General features: G+C 45.7%; 2 protein-coding genes across 2 annotated transcripts in view; one reads left to right on the top strand and one right to left on the bottom strand.

The window, feature by feature from the left end:
* SS18L1 (SS18L1 subunit of BAF chromatin remodeling complex) overlaps positions 1-5,893 on the bottom strand; it is a 34,691-nt gene extending 28,798 nt beyond the window's left edge. The window contains exon 1 of the mRNA XM_007668726.3: positions 5,624-5,893. Coding sequence (XP_007666916.2) covers positions 5,624-5,692 — 69 coding nt within the window. The 5' untranslated portion in view covers positions 5,693-5,893. The remainder of the gene's footprint in view (positions 1-5,623) is intronic.
* A 335-nt stretch (positions 5,894-6,228) lies between these two features.
* PSMA7 (proteasome 20S subunit alpha 7) lies at positions 6,229-18,525 on the top strand. Its single transcript, XM_001505349.6, has 7 exons — positions 6,229-6,428; positions 12,155-12,281; positions 13,938-14,062; positions 14,312-14,434; positions 14,934-15,053; positions 16,385-16,447; positions 18,291-18,525. The coding sequence occupies exons 1-7, from the start codon at positions 6,333-6,335 to the stop codon at positions 18,381-18,383; spliced, it is 747 nt and encodes a 248-aa protein (XP_001505399.1). The 5' UTR covers positions 6,229-6,332; the 3' UTR covers positions 18,384-18,525.
* The last annotated feature ends 1,704 nt before the right edge of the window (positions 18,526-20,229 follow it).

Genomic DNA, 20,229 nt, shown 5'->3' with positions numbered 1-20,229 from the left:
GGGCTTTTTCTTTTTGGTCCAAGTCACCACAGTACTCCTAATTTAGGATGTGGCACCCATTAAGTAGGAGGGCAAGGCTTAGTGGAAATTCAATATGAATCTGGATTAATAACAGTGACTGCTTCCATGCTGGGACCCTGAAAGACCAAGCAGAAGTGCTCAAGATCTCTCACGCCTATAACTGTAAGCTCGTTGTGAGAAGGGAATGTGTCTACCAACTCTGTTATACTGTACTCTCCACAGCACTTAGTAGAGTGCTCCGCACACGGTTAAGTGCTCAATAAATACCACTGATTGACTGATCGATCAAACTGGTATTTGAAGGGTATAAGGAAAGACATGCTCATCGGTGCTAAGGTGCTTAGGTAGTGCAGAAGGGCTCAAGTGGCAGATGGAAGAATAGAAATCAATCAAGGAAGGCCTCCTGGAGTAGAAGTGATTTCAGAACGGCTCAAAAAGGGGGAGGGCAATGGTCCGTTGACTAGGAAGGGAAGAGAGTTCCAGGTAGGAATGAGGGTGTGAGCAATAGATCAAATATGGCAGAGATATGAACGAGGCACACAGAGTAAGCGAGAGTGAAAGGAAGGAAGAATTTGAGCTGGGATATGATGGGAAAAGAGAGAGAGGATAAGTTGAAGAAAAAAAGCTGGTTGAGAGTCTTAGAGCCAACGGTCCAGAGATTCTGCTTGATGTGGAGAGGAGTTGGGCAAACTGAAGGTTTCTGAGCAGTGTGCAGAAGGTTTTCGAAAAAAGATCAAGGCAGCAGAATGAAGAACGGACTGGAGGAGGGAGAGCCTGGAGGCAGGGAGACCAACGAAAAGGCTGATGAAATGCCCTTCTCACCTCTCCACCCAAGGCCTAGCAGTGGAAATTGGGATGGGCAAAGAATGGAGTGAGTGGTGTGAGTGGAAGTGGTTGCAGTATCAGATGTAGTTACAAACTGCAAACTCAGAAAAAAACTCTGGAGAGTGGGGATGGAACAAAGGGAGACTGAAGAGACACTGGAGGAGGGAGCTGAGTTCACGGGTATGAAGAAAGCCACTAGGAAGAGGAGAGGGGACTGGGGGTGGGGGGGAGATGGCGAAAGGAGCTTAAAAATGTAGTTTTGACTCACGTATAGGACTCGGCCATCAAGTCGGGGCCAGCCCTGGAGTGAAACCTAACTTAATTGCAGTTTAGTCTATGGGAAAATGAACCCTACAATATAAGTATTCATAATACTGCTACACTTTGGAGGATCATGATCCGGCTGTACTGTGGCTGTCTCCTGCATTCCAGTATTGTGTAGAATTTAAATTTCAACTTTAACAAAAAATTCTAAGAAAAACCTTGGTGACGAACGATTTAAAGACATTTTCAAGTCACTATATGCATTTCCAAAACTCTTCTAGTAAATGTTTCACTCTTTTGACTTGCTCTGAATTCACACTAAATTCCTGCTTTTTCTTTATAAGGTATTTGTTAGACGCTAACTATGAGCCAGGCACTGAGGTAGATACAAGATGATCAGGTTGGACATAGTCTCTGCCCCACACAGGGCTCACAGTCTTAATCCCCATTTTGCAGGTGAAGCAACTGAGACACAGAGCGGTTAAGTGACTGGCCCAAAGTCACACAATGGACAAGTGGAGGAGGCAGGATTAGAACCCAGGTCCTCTGATTCCCAGGTCCATTCTCTTTCCACTAGGCCACAACTGCTTCGTAAAAGCAAATGATTTAATTTTAGAAATTCACTAAAGAACTTCTGGCACTTCATGCCAAAGGTTATTAAATAATGATCCCAATTTGCATAGCAAATCATAGAAATACGTTATTATAGTAACAAGCTTTATCTGAAAAACAATCTACTAAGAATGCATTTTTAACCACGTAAATCATTGGCCAACACTGATAAAGAAGTATGGTTCCAATTCACCTTCCTTGTGCCACTGTCCAATCACCTACTGGTGGAATTATTCAATCAGCACTTTACCTAGCCTACCCACTTCCAACCTCTCTCCCGCCTTCAGACTACCCTACATAAATACAACGGTCCCAAAAATCTTCCCTAAATGCCAGAGCTTATCATTCATTCCCCTTGTCAAAAACCTCCAATGACACCTCAGAACCAACTGTGCCTAATGCAAAAATTCCCGGCCATTGGTTTCAAGGCTCTACATCACTGGCTTTCTCACACCTTCTTAGAATAGCTGAAAGTGAGTGTTTGGTCTTCCCTACTACTCAAAAAGCTTCTTGGTAGATTTAGAGTCCTTCTGTACATCCCTCACACGCCTAATACGGTGTCATGTACTAAAAGGATATGGGATAAATACTCTTGATGATGAGATTATATACAAATTGGGATTAAAATCCACATACTTAGATAAAATGTAAAAACTCAAACGTATATTTTACTCGAAATAAAAAATAAAATGAATCATTAGCAATATTAGTTTTCTTCTGAAGATTTATTTCTGTGGCAATTACGATTTTTTAAATGCACTTGAGAAAAACTATTTTTAAGACACAGAGGCAGCACAATTCCAACTCTGGTATTTAAAATTCCATTTAAATTTAATTCCAGGCATAAATGCTGTAATCAGTCCTTAGGAAAGGCCTTGGCACCAGCCTTTTTTTTTTAGATTGAAAAATGTAAAATAAAAAATTTATGATAAAAGTATGATTAAAATACGAACGTCCACCGATGCTGTTTCTAATCACATATTACTGAATCCTAAAGTTATATTCTAAAGTTACTATTTTAAAGAAATTTAAAAATCCATTACTTAAACATTATTCTTGGCTCAATATTTCAACACCTTAAGAAATTCGCGGTCTAACATAATCACCACATGTGTTGCAGCCCCATGACACAATGGGGGAGAGATTACAAGAGAGAGTTGCCGTTTGTCCTCTAAATTTCATGCCTTTTAAATCCTTTTCTGCTTGGTTCACAGTTATGAGAAGATTCCTTCCTCTTGAAAACGTAAGTTAGCCGAGAAGATGGCTCAGCTCTAAGAAATGTTGATGAGCGGCTCCTTGATTGCTCTCTTAACGCGACACCTTCTTGCGTTCGCCATTATAATTTACCCACAGACTAAAACCTATTCCTTTCCTTGAATACATTTTGTCTGTTTGACTGTAACCCCTTCCACACACAACCACAACCCTGCGGTGACAGAGGAGCAAAAACGCAGAATACAAGTTGCTTTTGAAGGAATTACAAGGAGGGTTTAAGGGAAATAGATCAATGAACCAGGCGGCTCTGTACTGACATCTCCACCCCCTCACTATTTACAGTTACCTCTGAGAGAAAGGGTTGGTACGGTTTCCGATTTTCTGCAAAATAACCGTAACTTGCAAAATGCACCCCTACACTGCTTTCCTGCATAGAAATCCGGATCCAGAAAAAAACCAAAACTCCTACTTGTCCAAACATTAAAAAAGCCACGCACCGAAGTAAGCAGCAAAAACCCAACAATTACACCCAACTGGGAATAAATCTCCCAAATGCACGACAGCATCATTCATACATCATCAACTTTGACAGCACTGTGCAAATTCAGACTTTAAGACCACAGTCCCATTTTTTAAAAAAAGAAAAAAAAAATCCATTTTGAGTTGGAAAATAAATTTGGCAACTGACTCAAGAAGCTTTGTTCTTCACCAAGAAATAACAATAGCAACAGCCCACCCATACAAATTCTGCCAAATTCACAAAACTACCCATCTCTAAACGCAAAAGCGTGCATCGCTCCTGAGCTGTGATGCCAGTCTTTGAAACAGTGCAATGGTGGCCAGCTTCATTACAAACAATAGGGGCGAAAGTAAGATTTCACCCCTCTCCCAAGACACCTGGGCCCGTGCCCACCATGCGGCCCGATGCCAAGGGACCGGTACTACCAGTTCCACTATCCCTTCTTGGGTCTCTTCTCTCCCTCCTTCATTCCCTCCTGGCCATTCGCGGGCCTATTCTTCATCTTTGGTGCTCCATAAAAAGCACCAGCAAAGTGGAGGAGGATGAGAAGTGTCAGCCATGGCAGAGCATCAGCCATGACAGCGCGTCAGCAGACGGGAAGCCCACTGAAAGGGGAGGTGGTAAAAGTGGGCAACGACAAATATGTGTGAGTGAGGGAGTTGAGCATCTGGTAGCACCTAGCACAACAGAAACACAGAGGCCTGGACAGATCTAGATGGTGCCAGGCCCAGTATGAGTTCTGTCACATGTTGTCTGAGCACTGAACCAGCCTGGAAGTGAAACTGAGTCATGCGGAAAATGGTTCTGGTCTCATTCCGGGGCCACTGCCACCCTCGGGTGCCAACTTTTCACTTTGAGTTTGGGGGCCAGCGGGGGATAGGGCATTTTAGGGGGTACAAGTGGGTTAGAACTGGGGAGTGAGAGACACGCTTCAAAACACTAGGGAGACAGATTGGATCTGGGGTCATTTCAGTACTACTGGAAAGCTTTCAGGGCTTGTTGAAGATCAAAATCGAGACAGGTTCAGAGCCCCAAACCCTTGGGGGTAAAAGAGAAGCGGCGTGCCTCAGTGGAAAGAGCCCGGGTTTGGGAGTCCGAGGTCATGGGTTCCAATCCCGACTCTGCCGCTTGCCAGCTGTGTGACTCCGGGCAAGTCACTTAACTTTTCTGTGCCTCGGTTACCTCCTCTGTAAAATGGGGATGAAGACTGTGAGCCCCACGTGGGACAACCTGATCACCCTGTATCCCCCCAGCGCTGCAAACAGTGCTTTGCACATAGTAAGCGCTTCACGAATACCACCAGTATTATTATTATTAAAAGCAGACAGCCTCATCCCAACAGCTGGAAAGCCATGGGGGGGCGGTGGCGGGGTGCAATAACTCATCCGGACATTGATTTGTATTTATGGACCGCCTACAGGGTGCAGAGCACTGTGCCAAGCGCTTGGGAGGGTACCCCACAGCAAAAAAAAGGACACATTCTCCGCCCACAACGCTTGACGGTCTCCTGGGCCCCCATGGAGTGGGCCCCTCTGGCTAAACTCGCAGGCAGCCCAGGGGGCACCGTGCAGGTGGGGAACTTTGCAGATGCGTGCAGTTTGCCAGCGGCGGCATTGGGATCGTCTCCTCTGAGTCACCCCCCAGAAAAAAAAACCAAAATAGGGGTGGGCTGCAGGGTGGCTGGTGCCCACTTGGCCTGGTGCTGTGCGTTGGGGTCTGGGTGGAGAGGCAGGGCTCGGCTCGTTCGGGGCTGCAGGTGGGAAGGAGAAGGAGAAGAGGAGGAGGAGGAGGAGAAAAGGAGGAGGCAAAAGGGTGGTGGGCACCAGCAGAGCTGGAGGGAGGCGGGGTCTGGTGCAGGGGGGCGGGACGGGCCCAGCCAGGGGCTGGGGACGGGTAAGAGACGAGGGGCAGGAGACGAGGGGCAAGAGACGAGGGGCAAGAGGAGACGAGGAGGGCACAGGGAGGAGGAAGGCACAGGGAGGAGGAAGGCACAGGGAGGAGGAAGGCACAGGGAGGAGGAGGACACAGGGAGGAGGAGGGCACAGGGAGGTGGAGGGCACAGCTCCGAGCGGCAGCAGGGATGCCATAGCGCGGGCGCCGCTCCCCGCCCTCGCCCCCAGCATGAAAAACCGGCGGCCGGGGGGAAGGGGCGACCCGAGCGTTTACCTTCTGGATAGTTTGCTGGGTGACCTCCCCTTTGCCTCTAGGACGGGCAGACGCGAAGGCCACGGACATGGTTCTCTCCGCGGATGTCAATCTTTAATCATTGGGGTGGCTTCTCCGGCTGCTCTCCCCGGCCAGTCGGCAGCCTCCCCGGCTCTCGGGGGCGGGGGATGGGCCAGTCCACGCGCACCCCTCCCCCCCCGCTCCACCGGGGGCCGCCCTTCGCCCCGAAACGCGCCCCCGACGGCGGCGACTCGGAGATCGGAGAGGCAGAGAGGGAGCCCGGCCGGCCCGGGGAGCGGCGGGGCCCCAGGGGAGGCCCCGGGACGGGCGGCGCACCCCTCCGGCCGGCGGGCCGGTGGTACGGCCCAGGGCCCCAGCCCCTTACGCCGGCGGGCCGCCTTACGCCAAGTGCGTGCGGAGGCGGCCGGGGGGCGAGCGGGGCCCGGCCGGCCGGCTGGCGCAGGCGCCGTGGTGAATCGGCGGGGCCGCAGCGCCGCGCGGCCGATGAGTCTGCGCTTTTGAGGCGCCGCCGCCTCCCTCTGTCCCTCCCTTCCTCCCTCCTCCGTCGCTCCGTCGCTCCCTCCCTCCCTCCCTCCCTCGCTGCCTCCCTCCTGCCTCCTCCCCCTCGGGCTCTCGGAGCGGCGGCCGGCGCCGGGCTCCCCCGCAGACCCTTCCCCGGCCTTCCTGGCGGTGCCGTCGCCTCGGAGAGATGAGTTACGATCGGGCCATCACCGTCTTCTCCCCCGACGGGCACCTCTTTCAAGTGGAGTACGCGCAGGAGGCGGTGAAGAAGGGTTCGACCGCGGTGAGGAGCGGGCCGGGCCTCGGGCCTCGACTAGGCCGCGGCGGGGCGGAGGGCGGCCACGGGCCCGTCCCCAGTCCCACGGGGCGGGCCTAAAAAACCTCTCAAAGGGACGCGTTGAGGGACGGAGTAAGGAGACACCTCTCTGTAATCAGGAGTTGTACCTAAGCCGTTTCCCGGGTGTCGCCACCTCCGGGGTTAGGGTGGATGCTGCGCTCCAAATGGCCCTCTCGGCGTGGTGGTTGTGAATTTAAAGTCACGATTTTAGTAGGTTTGACTTCCTGTCGTCTTCCCTGAATAAACCCGGTGTCTATCCACCTAATTTATCGATGGCGGGGGCCCAGGCCCCCGGCTCGGCGAGGAACCGACCAGCGGACCAGACCCCGCCATTCCGACCCGGGAGGAGGAACGACCACAGCGATAATAATAAATGATGGCATTTGTTCAGCGCTTCCTCGGTGCAAAGCACTGTTCGTCGCGCTGGGGGAGATACAGGGTGACTTGAGGTGCTCCCACGTGGGGCTCGCCGTCTTCAGCCCCATTTTACGGATGAGGGAACTGAGCCCCACTGAAGGGACTTGCCCAAAAATAATAATAATGATGTATTTGTTAAGCGCTTCCTAGGTGCAAAGCGCTGGGGGAGATACAGGGTGATTTGAGGTGGTCCCACGTGGGGCTCGCCGTCTTCAGCCCCATTTTACGGATGAGGGAACTGAGGCCCACTGAAGGGACTTGCCCCAAAATAATAATAATAATAATGGTGTTTGTTAAGCGCTTCCTACGTGCAAAGCACTCTTCTCAGCGCTGGGAGGGATTCAGGGTGGTTTGAGGTGGTCCCACGTGGGGCTCGCCGTCTTCAGCCCCATTTTACGGATGAGGGAACTGAGGCGCACTGAAGGGACTTGCCCAAAAATAATAATAGTAATGTATTTGTTAAGCGCTTCCTAGGTGCAAAGCGCCGGGGAAGATACAGGGTGATTTGAGGTTGTCCTACGTGGGGCTCGCTGTCTTCAGCCCCATTTTACGGATGAGGGAACTGAGGCCCACTGAAGGGACTTGCCCAAAAATAATAATAATAATGGTGTTTGTTAAGCGCTTCCTACGTGCAAAGCACTCTTCTCAGCGCTGGGAGGGAGACAAGGTGATTTGACGTTGTCCCACATAGGGCTCACCGTCTTCAGCCCCATTTTACGGATGAGGGAACTGAGGCCCACTGAAGGGACTTGCCCAGAATCACCCAGCTGATCAGCGGCGGGGCCCGGATTATTAGTAATAATAATAATGATGGTGTTTGTTATACGCTTCCTACGTGCAAAGCACACTTGGCAGCGCTGGGGAGGATACGAGGTGATTTGAGGTTGTCCACATAGGGCTCCCCGTCTTCAGCCCCATTTTACACATGAGGGAACTGAGGCCCACTGAAGGGACTTGCCCAAAAATAATAATAATAATGGTGTTTGTTAAGCGCTTCCTACGTGCAAAGCACTGTTCTCAGCGCTGGGAGGGATTCAAGGTGATTTGAGGTTGTCCCACATAGGGCTCACCGTCTTCAGCCCCATTTTATGGATGAGGGAACTGAGGCCCATTGAAGGGACTTGCCCAAAGTCACCCAGCTGACAAGTGGCAGGGCCTGGATTCGAACCTGTGACCTCTGACTCCCAAGCCTGGGCTCTTGCCATTAAGCCATTATAGTAAGAAAGTATCCCCAGGGAAAGGCCAAAGTGGACCCACATTAATTAGTACTGAGTTCAGGGGGGAAATAGGGCTTCTGGCGGCTGCCGGTGGAGGTGGTTTAATCTGGAGAAGAGAGCCGGGAAGGAAAGGTACCAAGGACGAAAAGGGGTTTCAGTCGGAGCGGCAGGAAAATTCGACAAGGAAAATGTGGGGTGGAATAGCTGGGGAGTGATATCGGGTCCCCTATGGGGGGACCTCCAGGCCCCCTTGGTGCGGGTTGGAGGGGCACATGGCGCAACTCAAGCTCACCATTGATGATGATGGTATTTGTTAAGCACTTACCATGTGCCAAGGACTGTTCTAAGCGCCGGGGTAGACACAGGGTGATCAGGTTGTCCCACGTGGGGCTCAACGTCTTCATCCCCATTTTACAGATGAGGAAATTGAGGCCCAGAGAAATGAGGTGACTTGCCCAAAGTCACCAGCCGACAAGTGGCAGAGCTGGGATTAGAACCCTCAACCTCTGACTCCCAAACCTGGGCTCTTTCCGCTAAGCCACGCTGCTTTATTGGCACCCCTCTGGCTCTTAGGGAGCGGGAACCCATCCTAATCACAGCTGATCTTGTCATTCGCCACCGCCCTCTCGTCCCTCTCTTCCTTCCTCCTCCAAAAGCAGTTTTTAAAAAGAAGAGTTGACTGTTTAAACGAAGGGTGAGTCGGTTCCAACCACCCAGTCGTGATCACCCATTCACCTGGCTATGGTGAAACAAGGCCCCAGTAGATACCATCTGAGGAGCCTGACCCATATAATAATAATGGTGGTATTTGTTAAGCGCTTACTATGTGCCAAGCACTGTTCTAAGCGCTGGGGGGAGATACAAGGTTATCAGGTTGGCCCATGTGGGGCACACAGTCTTCATCCCCATTTTACAGATGAGGGAACTGAGGCACAGAGAAGTGACTTGCCCAAAGTCACACAGCTGACATCCTGTTTAGACTGTGAGCCCTTATTGGGCAGGGATTGTCTCTCTCTGTTGCCGAATTGTACATTCCAAGTGCTTAGTACAGTCCGGCACATAGCAAGCGTTCAATAAATACTATTGAAGGAATGAATGAACTGGCAGAGCCGGGATTAGAACCCACGACCTCTGACTCCCAAGCCTGGGCTCTTGCCACTAAGCCACATGGTTGGCGAGGTTTTGTTCAGCAGTCTGATCTATCGATCAGTCAGTGGTGTTTATTGAGCAGAGGACGCTGTGGAGAGCATCGTGCTTATCTCTTGAGAGAGCTTGGTACAATAGGGTTAACAGACAAGATCCCTGACCTCCAGGAGCTTACCATCTAAGTGGGGGAGAGGGACATGACACCTTAGGGAAGCCGGATAGTGTTTGTAAGTGTTGGGTCGCTGTAAAGCAGTGAAGGGGGACCCGACCCAAGTGACTAGGCAGAGGGAAGGGCCAGTAGAGAGGAAATGTGAAAGGTTAGTTAGGAAAGGCCTCTTGGAGGAAGGAGATCTTGTTTGAGAAGGGCTTTCAACAGGGGGAGAGTGGTGGTCTGTCAGGTTTGAAAGGGGAGGGCGGGCTGTCAGAGATGGGAGTATTTTGAGAGGTAGGACAGCAAAAAGTGCCGTCAGTTTATATTGCACAAGTATCACTTTGATGAAGTGCTCTGAAAAAAGGATGTCCCATCCAACTGTTTCAAAAGCATCCCCTGGACCCCTCCTCTCATATATACATGCTCCTTGACTCTTCAGTTATTCGGCACTTGAGTTTAAGCTATTTTTTCCCCTTATTTTCATGGTATGACTGTCCGAGGCATTTTTGTGCCTTTAGATTTGTGGTCTGCATAATGTTTAGATGTACATTTACTGGATACGTTATAGTTTGTGAAGGGAAATGGGAAGAACAGATTTGCGTTTTGCCAAAGGCCACAGAAAAAGATAAGAGCCAAGCTGAAGTTAAATGGAATTTCTAACTTTTAATTCAGATCACCAGACTTGGTTTTCCTCATTATTCAGTGGCGATAAAAAGGCAGTCAAATCATAAATTGGGAATGGAAATTACATTCTTAATGGGAGGGTTTTGTCTTGTTTTTCCTTACTGCCTTGAGGCATGCAGCATTTTTGTTACCTTACTGACAACTTCCTCCATGCCCTAGTCTTATATTTTTCTGGATTTTATTTTCTTCAGTGCAATTAAAAATAGCATAATATTTGCTAAAATAACAGACTTTAAATGACTTAATTTGTGTGCGGGAGGGAAGAAGAAAATTTAGTATAATCAATTTGAGGGCTACTAACCTATTGGAGAAGCGTGTGATTTTTATTTATTTTTAAAAGCTTATGCTAATTTGACTGCAGTTTTGCACTAACCAGAAAACAGAAAACCAATATGCAGCACCTAAGCCGAGAAGATGAAAGAGTATATTCCATTTTATTTGCGTTCCCTAATAGAGCGTTATTGTCATAAATAACATGTTAAACAAATGCCTGATTGTATAAAGACTCCGAAAGGTCCTTTCTTTTCCTTCCCTGTACTCTGTATTAATAAATGCAGTGTTGCAGAGCTTTCCCAATGCACTAGTGTGAAATTGACTGCAATTATAACTGCCATCTTGGTTGGTTTCACATTTGCACTGTGCCTCTGGGAAAGCGGTGTTCCACAAGAACAGTCGTACAGGGTTGCAGAAGCTCAGAAGGCAAGCTGGAAGCACAAAGAGAGTAAGGTTGCTTGGAGCCCAACCAAGAGTGTGCTGGATATTCTGTTGTTTTTGAGTGCTTTCTTATAGGTGAATTAACCAAAATAGGCATCCCCTTGAAGGGCACTTGACTGTTTCTCCCGTATCACTGTTAAGCACAGATGGGTTTAAAGACAGAGTCGTATGTGAGCATTTTCACTAGGACAGTTGCCAAATAATAGAGATTGGAACAGATGACTTTTTCCTTCCTGGACCTAACTGCTCTTGTGTGGTAAGCCTTGAACAGCTGGATGTTTAGAGTTAAAGCTGACCTTTTGTCCAAAATTCTCTATTGGACCTAAGTAGACCATTCCGCAGAGAGAATCCTTTATATACAGTAGGCCTGTAACTATCGTTGTTCTGATCAAACTCAAAGCATTCTTGATACTTTTTCAACTTTTCCTGATTCGTCAACGTCTGATGGAAGAAAAGCACCCAGAAGCATTCACAAGGTCTCTGAAGTGGAAGTTGGGGAGAAAATGCTTTTTAAAACCATTTTCATTTTGTAAGATATGAACAGTTTTGGAAGTTGGTTCCTGAATATATTCACTCACCCAGAAACATATTGCAAGGTTAATCTGTTATTGTCTTCTTAATTACACTTCCCTGATGTTATCTTTTGTAATAATAACTGCCACAGAAATTCATCTTAACAAGTTATTTAACCCCTTGTAATCAAATGTGGTTGACAAGACCTGTAGTACCCAAATAACTCTGCAGTATTTCCTGCACCCTTCCCACTGTTAAGGCAGTCAGAGCCTTTTATAGTTTGTCTGCACCCTATGACAATGTAACCACCGTATAGTACTGCAGGAGGTTTGATTTAGGAATATCTGACTTGGATCCCTTTGGATCAGAGTTTTGGAGGTAGTTGTCAAGACTCCATTGTATTCTTTGGAGAAAAAAAAAATCTGACTCAGTTTGAAGTGATAAAAGATGAAGATTTAATCGAGACCCACTTATTTTGTAGTTATAGTGTGAAGGAAGCCAGTAATGCCATGTTTATGAATCAGAAATTTAGAACACATACAAATGAGAGACTTCTGTTAGTCTCTTCTAGTATCTTCACAAGTATAATCTTGCCAGAAGTAACTAGATACTGCTCTGCGTCTCCACTTCATACATGCCTGTGCTGAAAAACATGCCAGCAGCTGGTGGGAGATGAAGAAGCAGAGACTAGAAGACTGATGTGGACCAGGATTGAGCAGACATATACACCTGAGGCGCTCACTCTACCGATAGTTGCATTATTTAAATCTGTCTCTTAATGCTGCATAGTTGTAGGGATGTGATGTAATTTTTTTTTTAACGTGTTGAAGGTGGGTGTCCGAGGAAAAGACATTGTCGTTCTTGGTGTGGAGAAGAAATCAGTGGCCAAGCTACAGGATGAAAGAACTGTGAGGAAGATCTGTGCACTGGATGACAATGTCTGCATGGCATTTGCAGGTATAGCATCTTTGGCAATAAAAGCGTACCCTCTTCTGTGATATCCCTCTGGAAATCCTCTTGAAATTGATCTAACTAAATTACACCCAGTTCTTGGAAAACTCCTGCTGAGCTTAAATAGAATTGCATAGTCAGAAATGTTCCATAATCATAATAATAATAATAATTGTGGCATTTGTTAAGCATTTACTCTGTGCCAAGCACTGGAGTAAGCACTGGAGTAAATACAAGATAGTCGAGTTGGACACAGTCCCCGTCCCACATGGGCCTTGTTCTAGCTAAAGAATATAGTGTAAGTGTGTTCCGCAGAACCAGATATAACAAGCCTGAGGGCTCTGGACCGCTGAGTCTGGTCTGCCTGCGCTATAAGGTCAGGCAAAATGCTTTGTGTGCAACGTCAGCTCCGGGCTTCGAGTTGAAGGTGTTGCTTTCAAAGGTGCTAACTTTTCATTTTGAGCACAAAGGTAGGCCTTTGAGGGGTCAGGAGAGGTAAAGAGTGGGAGGAGAACAAGGGAAATGGTGGAGGAGAAAGAGAAAGGAAAAGATACTTGTGCTGCCCTCTTTTCCTTCTCCATGACTGTTTTTTTGGGTCCTCTCTGGGCACTGGAGCGTCTTCTCACCCCGGCCCCAAAGACATATGGGGAGGCAGAGGAGGAGGAATTGGCTCTTGACCCATCCATTCATTCATTCATTCATTCATTCATTCTTCAGTCATTTATTGAGCATTTACTGTAAGTGTTAGCAGCGGCAGCCTCGGAGATCCAGTGAGGATGGAATGGGGTTGGAGCTCCAAATTGCTATCGTGTGAACCCCTCTGGCTGCCTGGGCATGTGGACAGCACCTCTCATAGCGCATTGGCCAGAGGCCAGAGAAGTCGCTTTTTAACCCAGCTTCTCATTATTGTTATTACTACTTTTATTACCTATGTCTTGTCATTATTACTTTCTTCTGCAAAAGATTTTGGAGACATTATACAACTCTCTTCCCCACCTATTCTCTCTGGTTTCTTCCTCCTCCTCCTTGCCCCCGCCATATTTTCTTGCAACTTTTACTGTTTTTCACAGGCTAGTGTACACATTTCCCATGCCCACCTGCTGTTGCTCTTTGTCCTGTTGTCTTAGTTATTTCTGGTATCGTGCTCCATCTTTCTTTATGTGATCTTGGGTTTTATGTCATCTTTCTATTTCTCCTATTTCATCTCTGTTTTCATCTTTCCCACAATATTCTCTGTGTTTAACTTTCTTTTCCAATTCCATATTCACAAATAATTCATCTTCTGAGAATCTGCACCCTCCATAAAGGCCCCCTAATGGATTGTAGCTTGAGGGCAAAGACCTCCTCTCTGAACCACACAGAAGGCAAAAAAAATGGGTCCCGAAAACAGTCATAGAGATGGGGAGGGTATTCCAGTGCCAGTGCTCATTATGGGCACGGGGGGAGCCCATAATCATCAGGAAGCCACCCTTGAGAATAAAAGTGAGAGAAGGTGTCTTCTAATATCAGTTGTCCAGTGTGACCTGAATATTTCAGTAGAAAAAGTTTTGGTGTTAGGATAAAGGGAGCTCATTCATTTTGCTAAAGATTCCATTGATATACGAGTGATGGTTTCCCATCTTTTTGTCAAATGAAGTATAAATGTCTCTGCTGTCATTGCAGGACTCACAGCTGATGCTCGGATAGTTATAAATCGAGCTCGTGTGGAGTGCCAGAGCCACAGGCTGACTGTGGAGGATCCTGTCACCGTGGAATATATCACACGTTACATCGCTAGTCTGAAGCAGGTTCGTTCAGAAACCCAGAGGTGGCTTTGGTCAAAGAGTGCACAACACATGATTTCCAAACCCAGAATCCAGTCAACATGTTTTTGATAAGGAAAAAGATGGATCCTAATCCTTTTCAAGTGGAAGCATATTTCTGTGTTTCTAATGAGAATTTTTGCTTCCTTTTTAAAACTTGCCAAAGCAATCATTATAGGCCTTTCTAGGTTGTGGAAAACGGTAGCTAATTTTTTTTATTAATATTCCTCCCAGCGTTATACCCAGAGTAATGGACGTAGACCATTCGGGATCTCTGCTTTAATTGTGGGATTTGACTTTGATGGCACTCCCAGGCTCTATCAGACAGATCCTTCTGGAACATACCATGCCTGGAAGGTGAGCTAATAACTTTTCTGAATGATTTGTAGTAGACCTTGGGTTAAGTCTATGGCACACGGTGACAGTGATTGTAAGCCACTTTGCCAGATCAGCCAGGTGTGGTGGACCGGTAAATCTGATGAAAACCAAGGTAAAGGACCAACCTGCACTGGGGAAGACATACACACAATCATAAATCTACATTAGCAGCACAGAGCTAAAGACTATCATAGAATTTTTCACCTTAGGCAATACACTAACTGATTTAGAGGGCTGGAATATGATGTGTTCTTTTCTCCTCACCTCCTTTATGGATTGCCACACAAATACTCCATCTCTGAACTAGGTTTTATTTTTAAGATATTTTATTTGGAAAGATCACTCCTTTGGGGAAGGAGAGAGCTAATAATGCTGGATCATTTGTACCAGTGGTTAAAATAAGTTGTGTTTGCTCGTTCATCTTTTAAGTTCTGCATATTAAAGAACTATGACAAATGTGCAAATGTTTCTATTCCAGGCCAATGCTATTGGCAGAGGTGCCAAGTCAGTGCGTGAATTTCTGGAGAAAAACTATACTGATGAAGCCATTGAAACAGATGATTTGACTATTAAACTTGTTATCAAGGCTCTTCTTGAAGTGAGTTTGATTCTCAGAAGTGTCTCCTTATTTTTTCCTACCTTAATTCAGTGAGGTTTTAGGCTATTAATCTTTCTAGTGATGTTTATATGATGCAGTTTTAGATCAGATCTGTCTTGGCAGGGTTCATTTCATCTCCTTAAGTAAGCATTGCTATACTCCTTGTAAGGTGGACACAAAGTAATAAGTAAATTTTATCTTTTTTCATAGTCATTTAGGATTTTAGAAGTTATAAGAATTGCCTTTTAATGATAATTTGGAGACATGGGATATTGTCTAAATTACTATTCCTAAATTGTGTTCACTACAGTTTTTATTATTTAAAAAACCCACAGCTTGTGTTTCTTGACATGTCAAGGAGATCCTTCAGAACAGAGGGGTTCGTGTTTGAGAATATAGAAAAGGATTATGACAAAATTAGAAATGGGCAAGTCATTTGGGGTCATGTTTGAGCAGGATGCTCATTGAATACCACATGTATATACTTTACACAGTGAGGCAGCCACTGATTCGTTCACTGTCATTCAGGGTTAAAAATTCAGGTCCCTTTCTCCTTTCCTTCTTTTGGCTGTTTCCTTGATGATCAGGCCCTCCATTTAGGGTGGGTAGTGAAAAGGAGAAGAGGAGAAGCAGCATGGCTTGGTGGAAAGAGCACAGATCTGGGAGTCAGAAGACCAGGTTCTAATCCTGGCCATGCCAATTTCTTGCTTTGTGACCTTGGGCAAGTCACTTAACTTCTCTGTGCCTCAGTTTCCCCAACTGTAAAATATGGATTAAATAACCTGTTTCTTCTCCTGTTTAGACTTTAAGCCCCATGTGGGACAAGGACCGTGTCCAACCTGATAACCTTGCATCTACCCCAGCGCTTAGAATGGTACTTAGCATATAGAAAGCGCTTAACAGAAATATAATAATAATAATAATAATAATAATGAAGTCAATATTAAAAGTTTTAGAGAAATGTGGAGAGAGATTGAAATAAACTCCACAACAATACTAGACTGAATTCCTTATCTCTGAGTGGTCTGAACAATAGTATTTTGTAGAGTAAATCTGAAAAATAGATTTCCATTATTGATGCTGCTGTCCCTTTTCCTTGTTAGCATGAATGACTGAGAATTGGCTGTACTTTAAAAGATCTGTTATTTTTTGATTCATGATCATTGTTTTAACAAGAAAAATTCACAAAATGAATTGTTCTGTGGTAATAGCAACCTAAGAAGAAAATAGAACTGATTTAGGTGGAATTAGTTTTTAATATTTTGAAATTTGGGAAAGTATAGTTTCTCTGTCTAAAATCTTTTTTTTTTTTCCCCGTTCATTTTCTTAAGGTGGTTCAGTCAGGTGGAAAAAACATTGAATTAGCGGTTATGAGGCGAGATCATCCTCTCAAGGTAATTATCTGTTTGCTTTACACAGTCCATCTGAATTATTTTAATTGTGATAAGCAGCCCCACAAACTGCAGTTTGACATTTTGGCCCATGTCTTTGGAATTAATCAATACCTGACTTAGTTTGATCCCAAACTAACTGTGCTGATAAAAATAAGTTTAGGGGGAAAATAAAAAGTACTCCTTGAAATGGTCAGCACAAGGTGAGCTGGTTTTTTTTAAGAGAAATTTTCAAAAGAAAATTTATTCCTGCTTTGGGCAAACCTCACACTGAGGCTCACCTAACACCTAGGATAGACTCATCTCTGAGTCCCCATGTCTGCAGACTGTTAGAGAATAGCCATGAAGACCATAAACATCAAAGAACACATAAGAGTAAGTAGTCATACAACTGCCTGGGCCAACTTCTCAGTTTGATTTTGGCTGGTGAAGATTTGAAGGGGCAAGAGTAGGATGAGAAAGCTGGGTGGGATAAGAAGGGTGCAGGGTAGAGGAAAAAGGATTCATTGAGTTTTAAGTGATTCCTCCTCACTGGGCTTGGGGTTTAGATGCCACCAGGTCCTCTAACTTCTGGCCCCAAGACCCCTGAAGGGAAACCATCTGCCTGCTTCACCCCCTCCAAGTCTACCTTTTGTAATCTAGGGTATCCATAATGACTGTGGTTTTGTTAAGTGCTTACTATGTGTCAGGCACTGTACGAGGAGCTGGGGCAGATACAAGATAATCAGGTTGGACACAGTCCCTTTCCCACAAAGAGCTCCCAGTCTCAATCCCCATTTTACAGATGAGGAAACTGAGGCACAGAGAAGTTAAGTGACTTGCTCAAGGTCACATAGACAAGTGGCAGAGCTGGGATTAGAACCCATGACCTTCTGACTCCCAGGCCTGTACTCTATCTACTATGCCACCCTGCTAGATACAGCCACCTGCCAAAAAGCAATTGGGAAGCTATGGGAGAATCTGTGTTAATCTTGTAGGGGCAGTGGTGGCTTCCCTCACACAGGCCCTGTTCATGGGGGGAACAGGTTCTTCAAGGTCAGTTTGGCATTTTCCAGCCCTACTGGGCTCAGTTGGTGTTGCTCCATGTGGAGAGTAAGCAGAAAATAGTAAAGTGCAGATCTTCATACTGAACACTTTGGGGAATGGAATTCACTTTAGGAATAGGAGGGGTGTGTTCCTCCCCGGAGGGGGCTGAAACTGCTTCTTTGCACCTCACTCCCCTCCACAAGAACACAAACAGCTAATTGCACAACAGAAGCAGCATGGCCTATTGGATAGAGCAAGGGTCTGGGATTCAAAAGGACCTGAGGTCTAATTCCAACTCTGTCCCTTGTCTGCTGACCTTGGGCAAGGCATTTAACTTCTTTGTGCCTCACCTGTAAAATGGGGATTAAGGCTGAACCCCTTATGGGATATGGACTGTGTCCAACCTAGTTAGCTTATTTCCACCCCAGTGCTCGGTATAGTGCTTGGCACATAGTAGGTACTTAACAAATACCATTAAAAAATAGCAGAATCAAGACCCACAACCCTCGTTCCCTAAAAGGAATAAACAGAACTGAAATGTTTTCATCCCTTGGTCATTTCAGCCTTTTATTTTCACAGTGCCAGGTAGAGTGTAGACTTGTGATTTGTTCCTGAGAACCAAGAACAAAAAAATCTGATCTATTTGCCCAATTGATAGCTTGTTTAATGAGACAGTGAAAGACAACGTGTATAACTGTCAGTTCTGCATATGGCTAGAGACTTCCGCTCATCTTAAATTGTTTTCAAGGTAGCAGATTGTGTAACTTGGTGTTGCTGTTGGAAATGTTGATAGACTGATCTTGGGTATTCTGTCCTTTAGATTTTAAATCCTGAAGAAATTGAGAAGTACGTTGCTGAAATTGAAAAAGAAAAGGAAGAAAATGAAAAGAAGAAACAAAAGAAAACCTCATGATGAATGAAATACAGTTGTTATAGCTATTTTTAATTCATTCAAATCATGTTTGATTCTGAATGACTTGTAGGCATCTCCATTCCATTTATTCATATCGTACCTCTGAGTAACCTACAATAAACCTACGTATTTTTAATCTTTTCTTTTTGGAAGAATGTATGTGTTCTTCAGTTTCCATTGGACAGCTTACAGAACTGGAGTTCTTTTACATTTGCACATCCAGGTGATTTAGTAACTTTTCACCCACTTGTTCCTAGGAGTTTGTTGTCAGAGGGTTGTGGCAGGTATCTTGGGTTTGTTCTTAGAGTGCGTGAATGTATGTGAGGTTGATCAACGGGTCTAAAATTTGAAGTAATGGGGGAAAGTTGGTGAAACGTGTTAGAGCTTAAGTGCAGGAAAGTGTCAGATCAGGCAGTGAGCCCAAGAAAGCTTAATGCCTAATGCCAGGCCAGGTTTGACTGATCCCTTGAACGTGTGCAATAGTGGTGAGTACAGAGTAAGCTCTCATGTTTTAGTATTAAATGATAAAGAATGTCATTATAATCCCTATCTACGAACGGCTAGTGCCCATTTCTTAATCTTCACTGGATCCAGGTAGACCAATGTAGTACAGTGTTTCAGCATTTGATTAGCTTCAAAGAATTTTGCAAACATAGCAGTTCTGCAGTATTTCTCACATCATTACCTTTCACTGATTGTTCTCCATTCAGGTCTCTCTTGAGTACAAGTCTCTTCCCCAGAAAGCAAATGAACGGTTGTTTCTAAAGGCGTAATACACCTCTTCTCATTTGAATCTGGATCTTTCCTAGTCAGCCCCGACTATTTCCAGTGGCTCCTAGAGACATCTTTCTCTAGTAGAACAAGGTGGAGCCGGTGTCAGTGATTATCTTACTGGCCATCTATGGGCTCTCTGCAGTTTAAGTAGCTTTTCTAAAACTGAGGGAGCACAAGATTGGCTCCAGTTTCATCCCCTGTCCTTCCCCATTGACTTTCCAAGATAAATACAATCAGTTTCCTAGATTATGGGATGTTTGTTCTTAATGAATAACACTGTTACTTGTACTTTGAACAATATTGTGTGGGTGCATGGTCATTTCTTAGGATGTATTCTATCCAGTGGGTTGTAAGAACTTTCTCCAATTCTCCTTCAGCATTCTACCAGATTGCATAGTGAAAACACATATACCAAGGGTGAACAGACTCAATATCAATGGTAACTGAGTATAGGGCCCTATAGTGTTCTTGGAAAACATTCAGAAAAATAAGATGTCACAGTCCAGCCCTCAAAGAGCTTTCAGTAGGAGGCAAGCCGTTCAAAAACCTGGAGAAAGTGTGCTGTGAGCCTAGTCTGCACTTCCTGGAACACACCCTTGTTTGGCTCAGCCTTCTGGTCCTGAAAACCTGCCCTCTCTTCCCTTGTGTAAATATTTTAGCTACAGTACCTTACTTTTCAACTCCTTGTTCTTCCTTTAATATATAGCAAAAGAGCCACAGATTATTTGGGAAGAAATTGATGCCTTCGTGACAAAGGAGCAGGGACTATAACAACTCTACCACAGCGTGAGCTGTAACCCATTGTAATTTGTGCTACTTTACCTTCCTTTACAGTCTCCAGCCCAGCCCTCCCCTCCTTGGCCAGGCCCACAAAGGCTCAGTGGTTGCAGTGGCAGAGGTTTGGGATAGATAGGGAAGGTGAGGTTTACCTTCTTAAGCTGTGGGCCACTTTGGTTTCGAGTGGTGGGGATGTTGGGACTTGGGTTATGAGGTGTGTTGTGCTTCGGTAAAAAGGCTAAAGACTGTAGTCTCCCAGCCTTATCTGTGGCCTAGTCCCTAACGCTAAGACCGT

This window comes from Ornithorhynchus anatinus, chromosome 8 (assembly GCF_004115215.2).
Source record: "Ornithorhynchus anatinus isolate Pmale09 chromosome 8, mOrnAna1.pri.v4, whole genome shotgun sequence".
Taxonomy (NCBI): domain Eukaryota; kingdom Metazoa; phylum Chordata; class Mammalia; order Monotremata; family Ornithorhynchidae; genus Ornithorhynchus; species Ornithorhynchus anatinus.
This window is presented reverse-complemented; position numbering and strand designations above follow the sequence as displayed.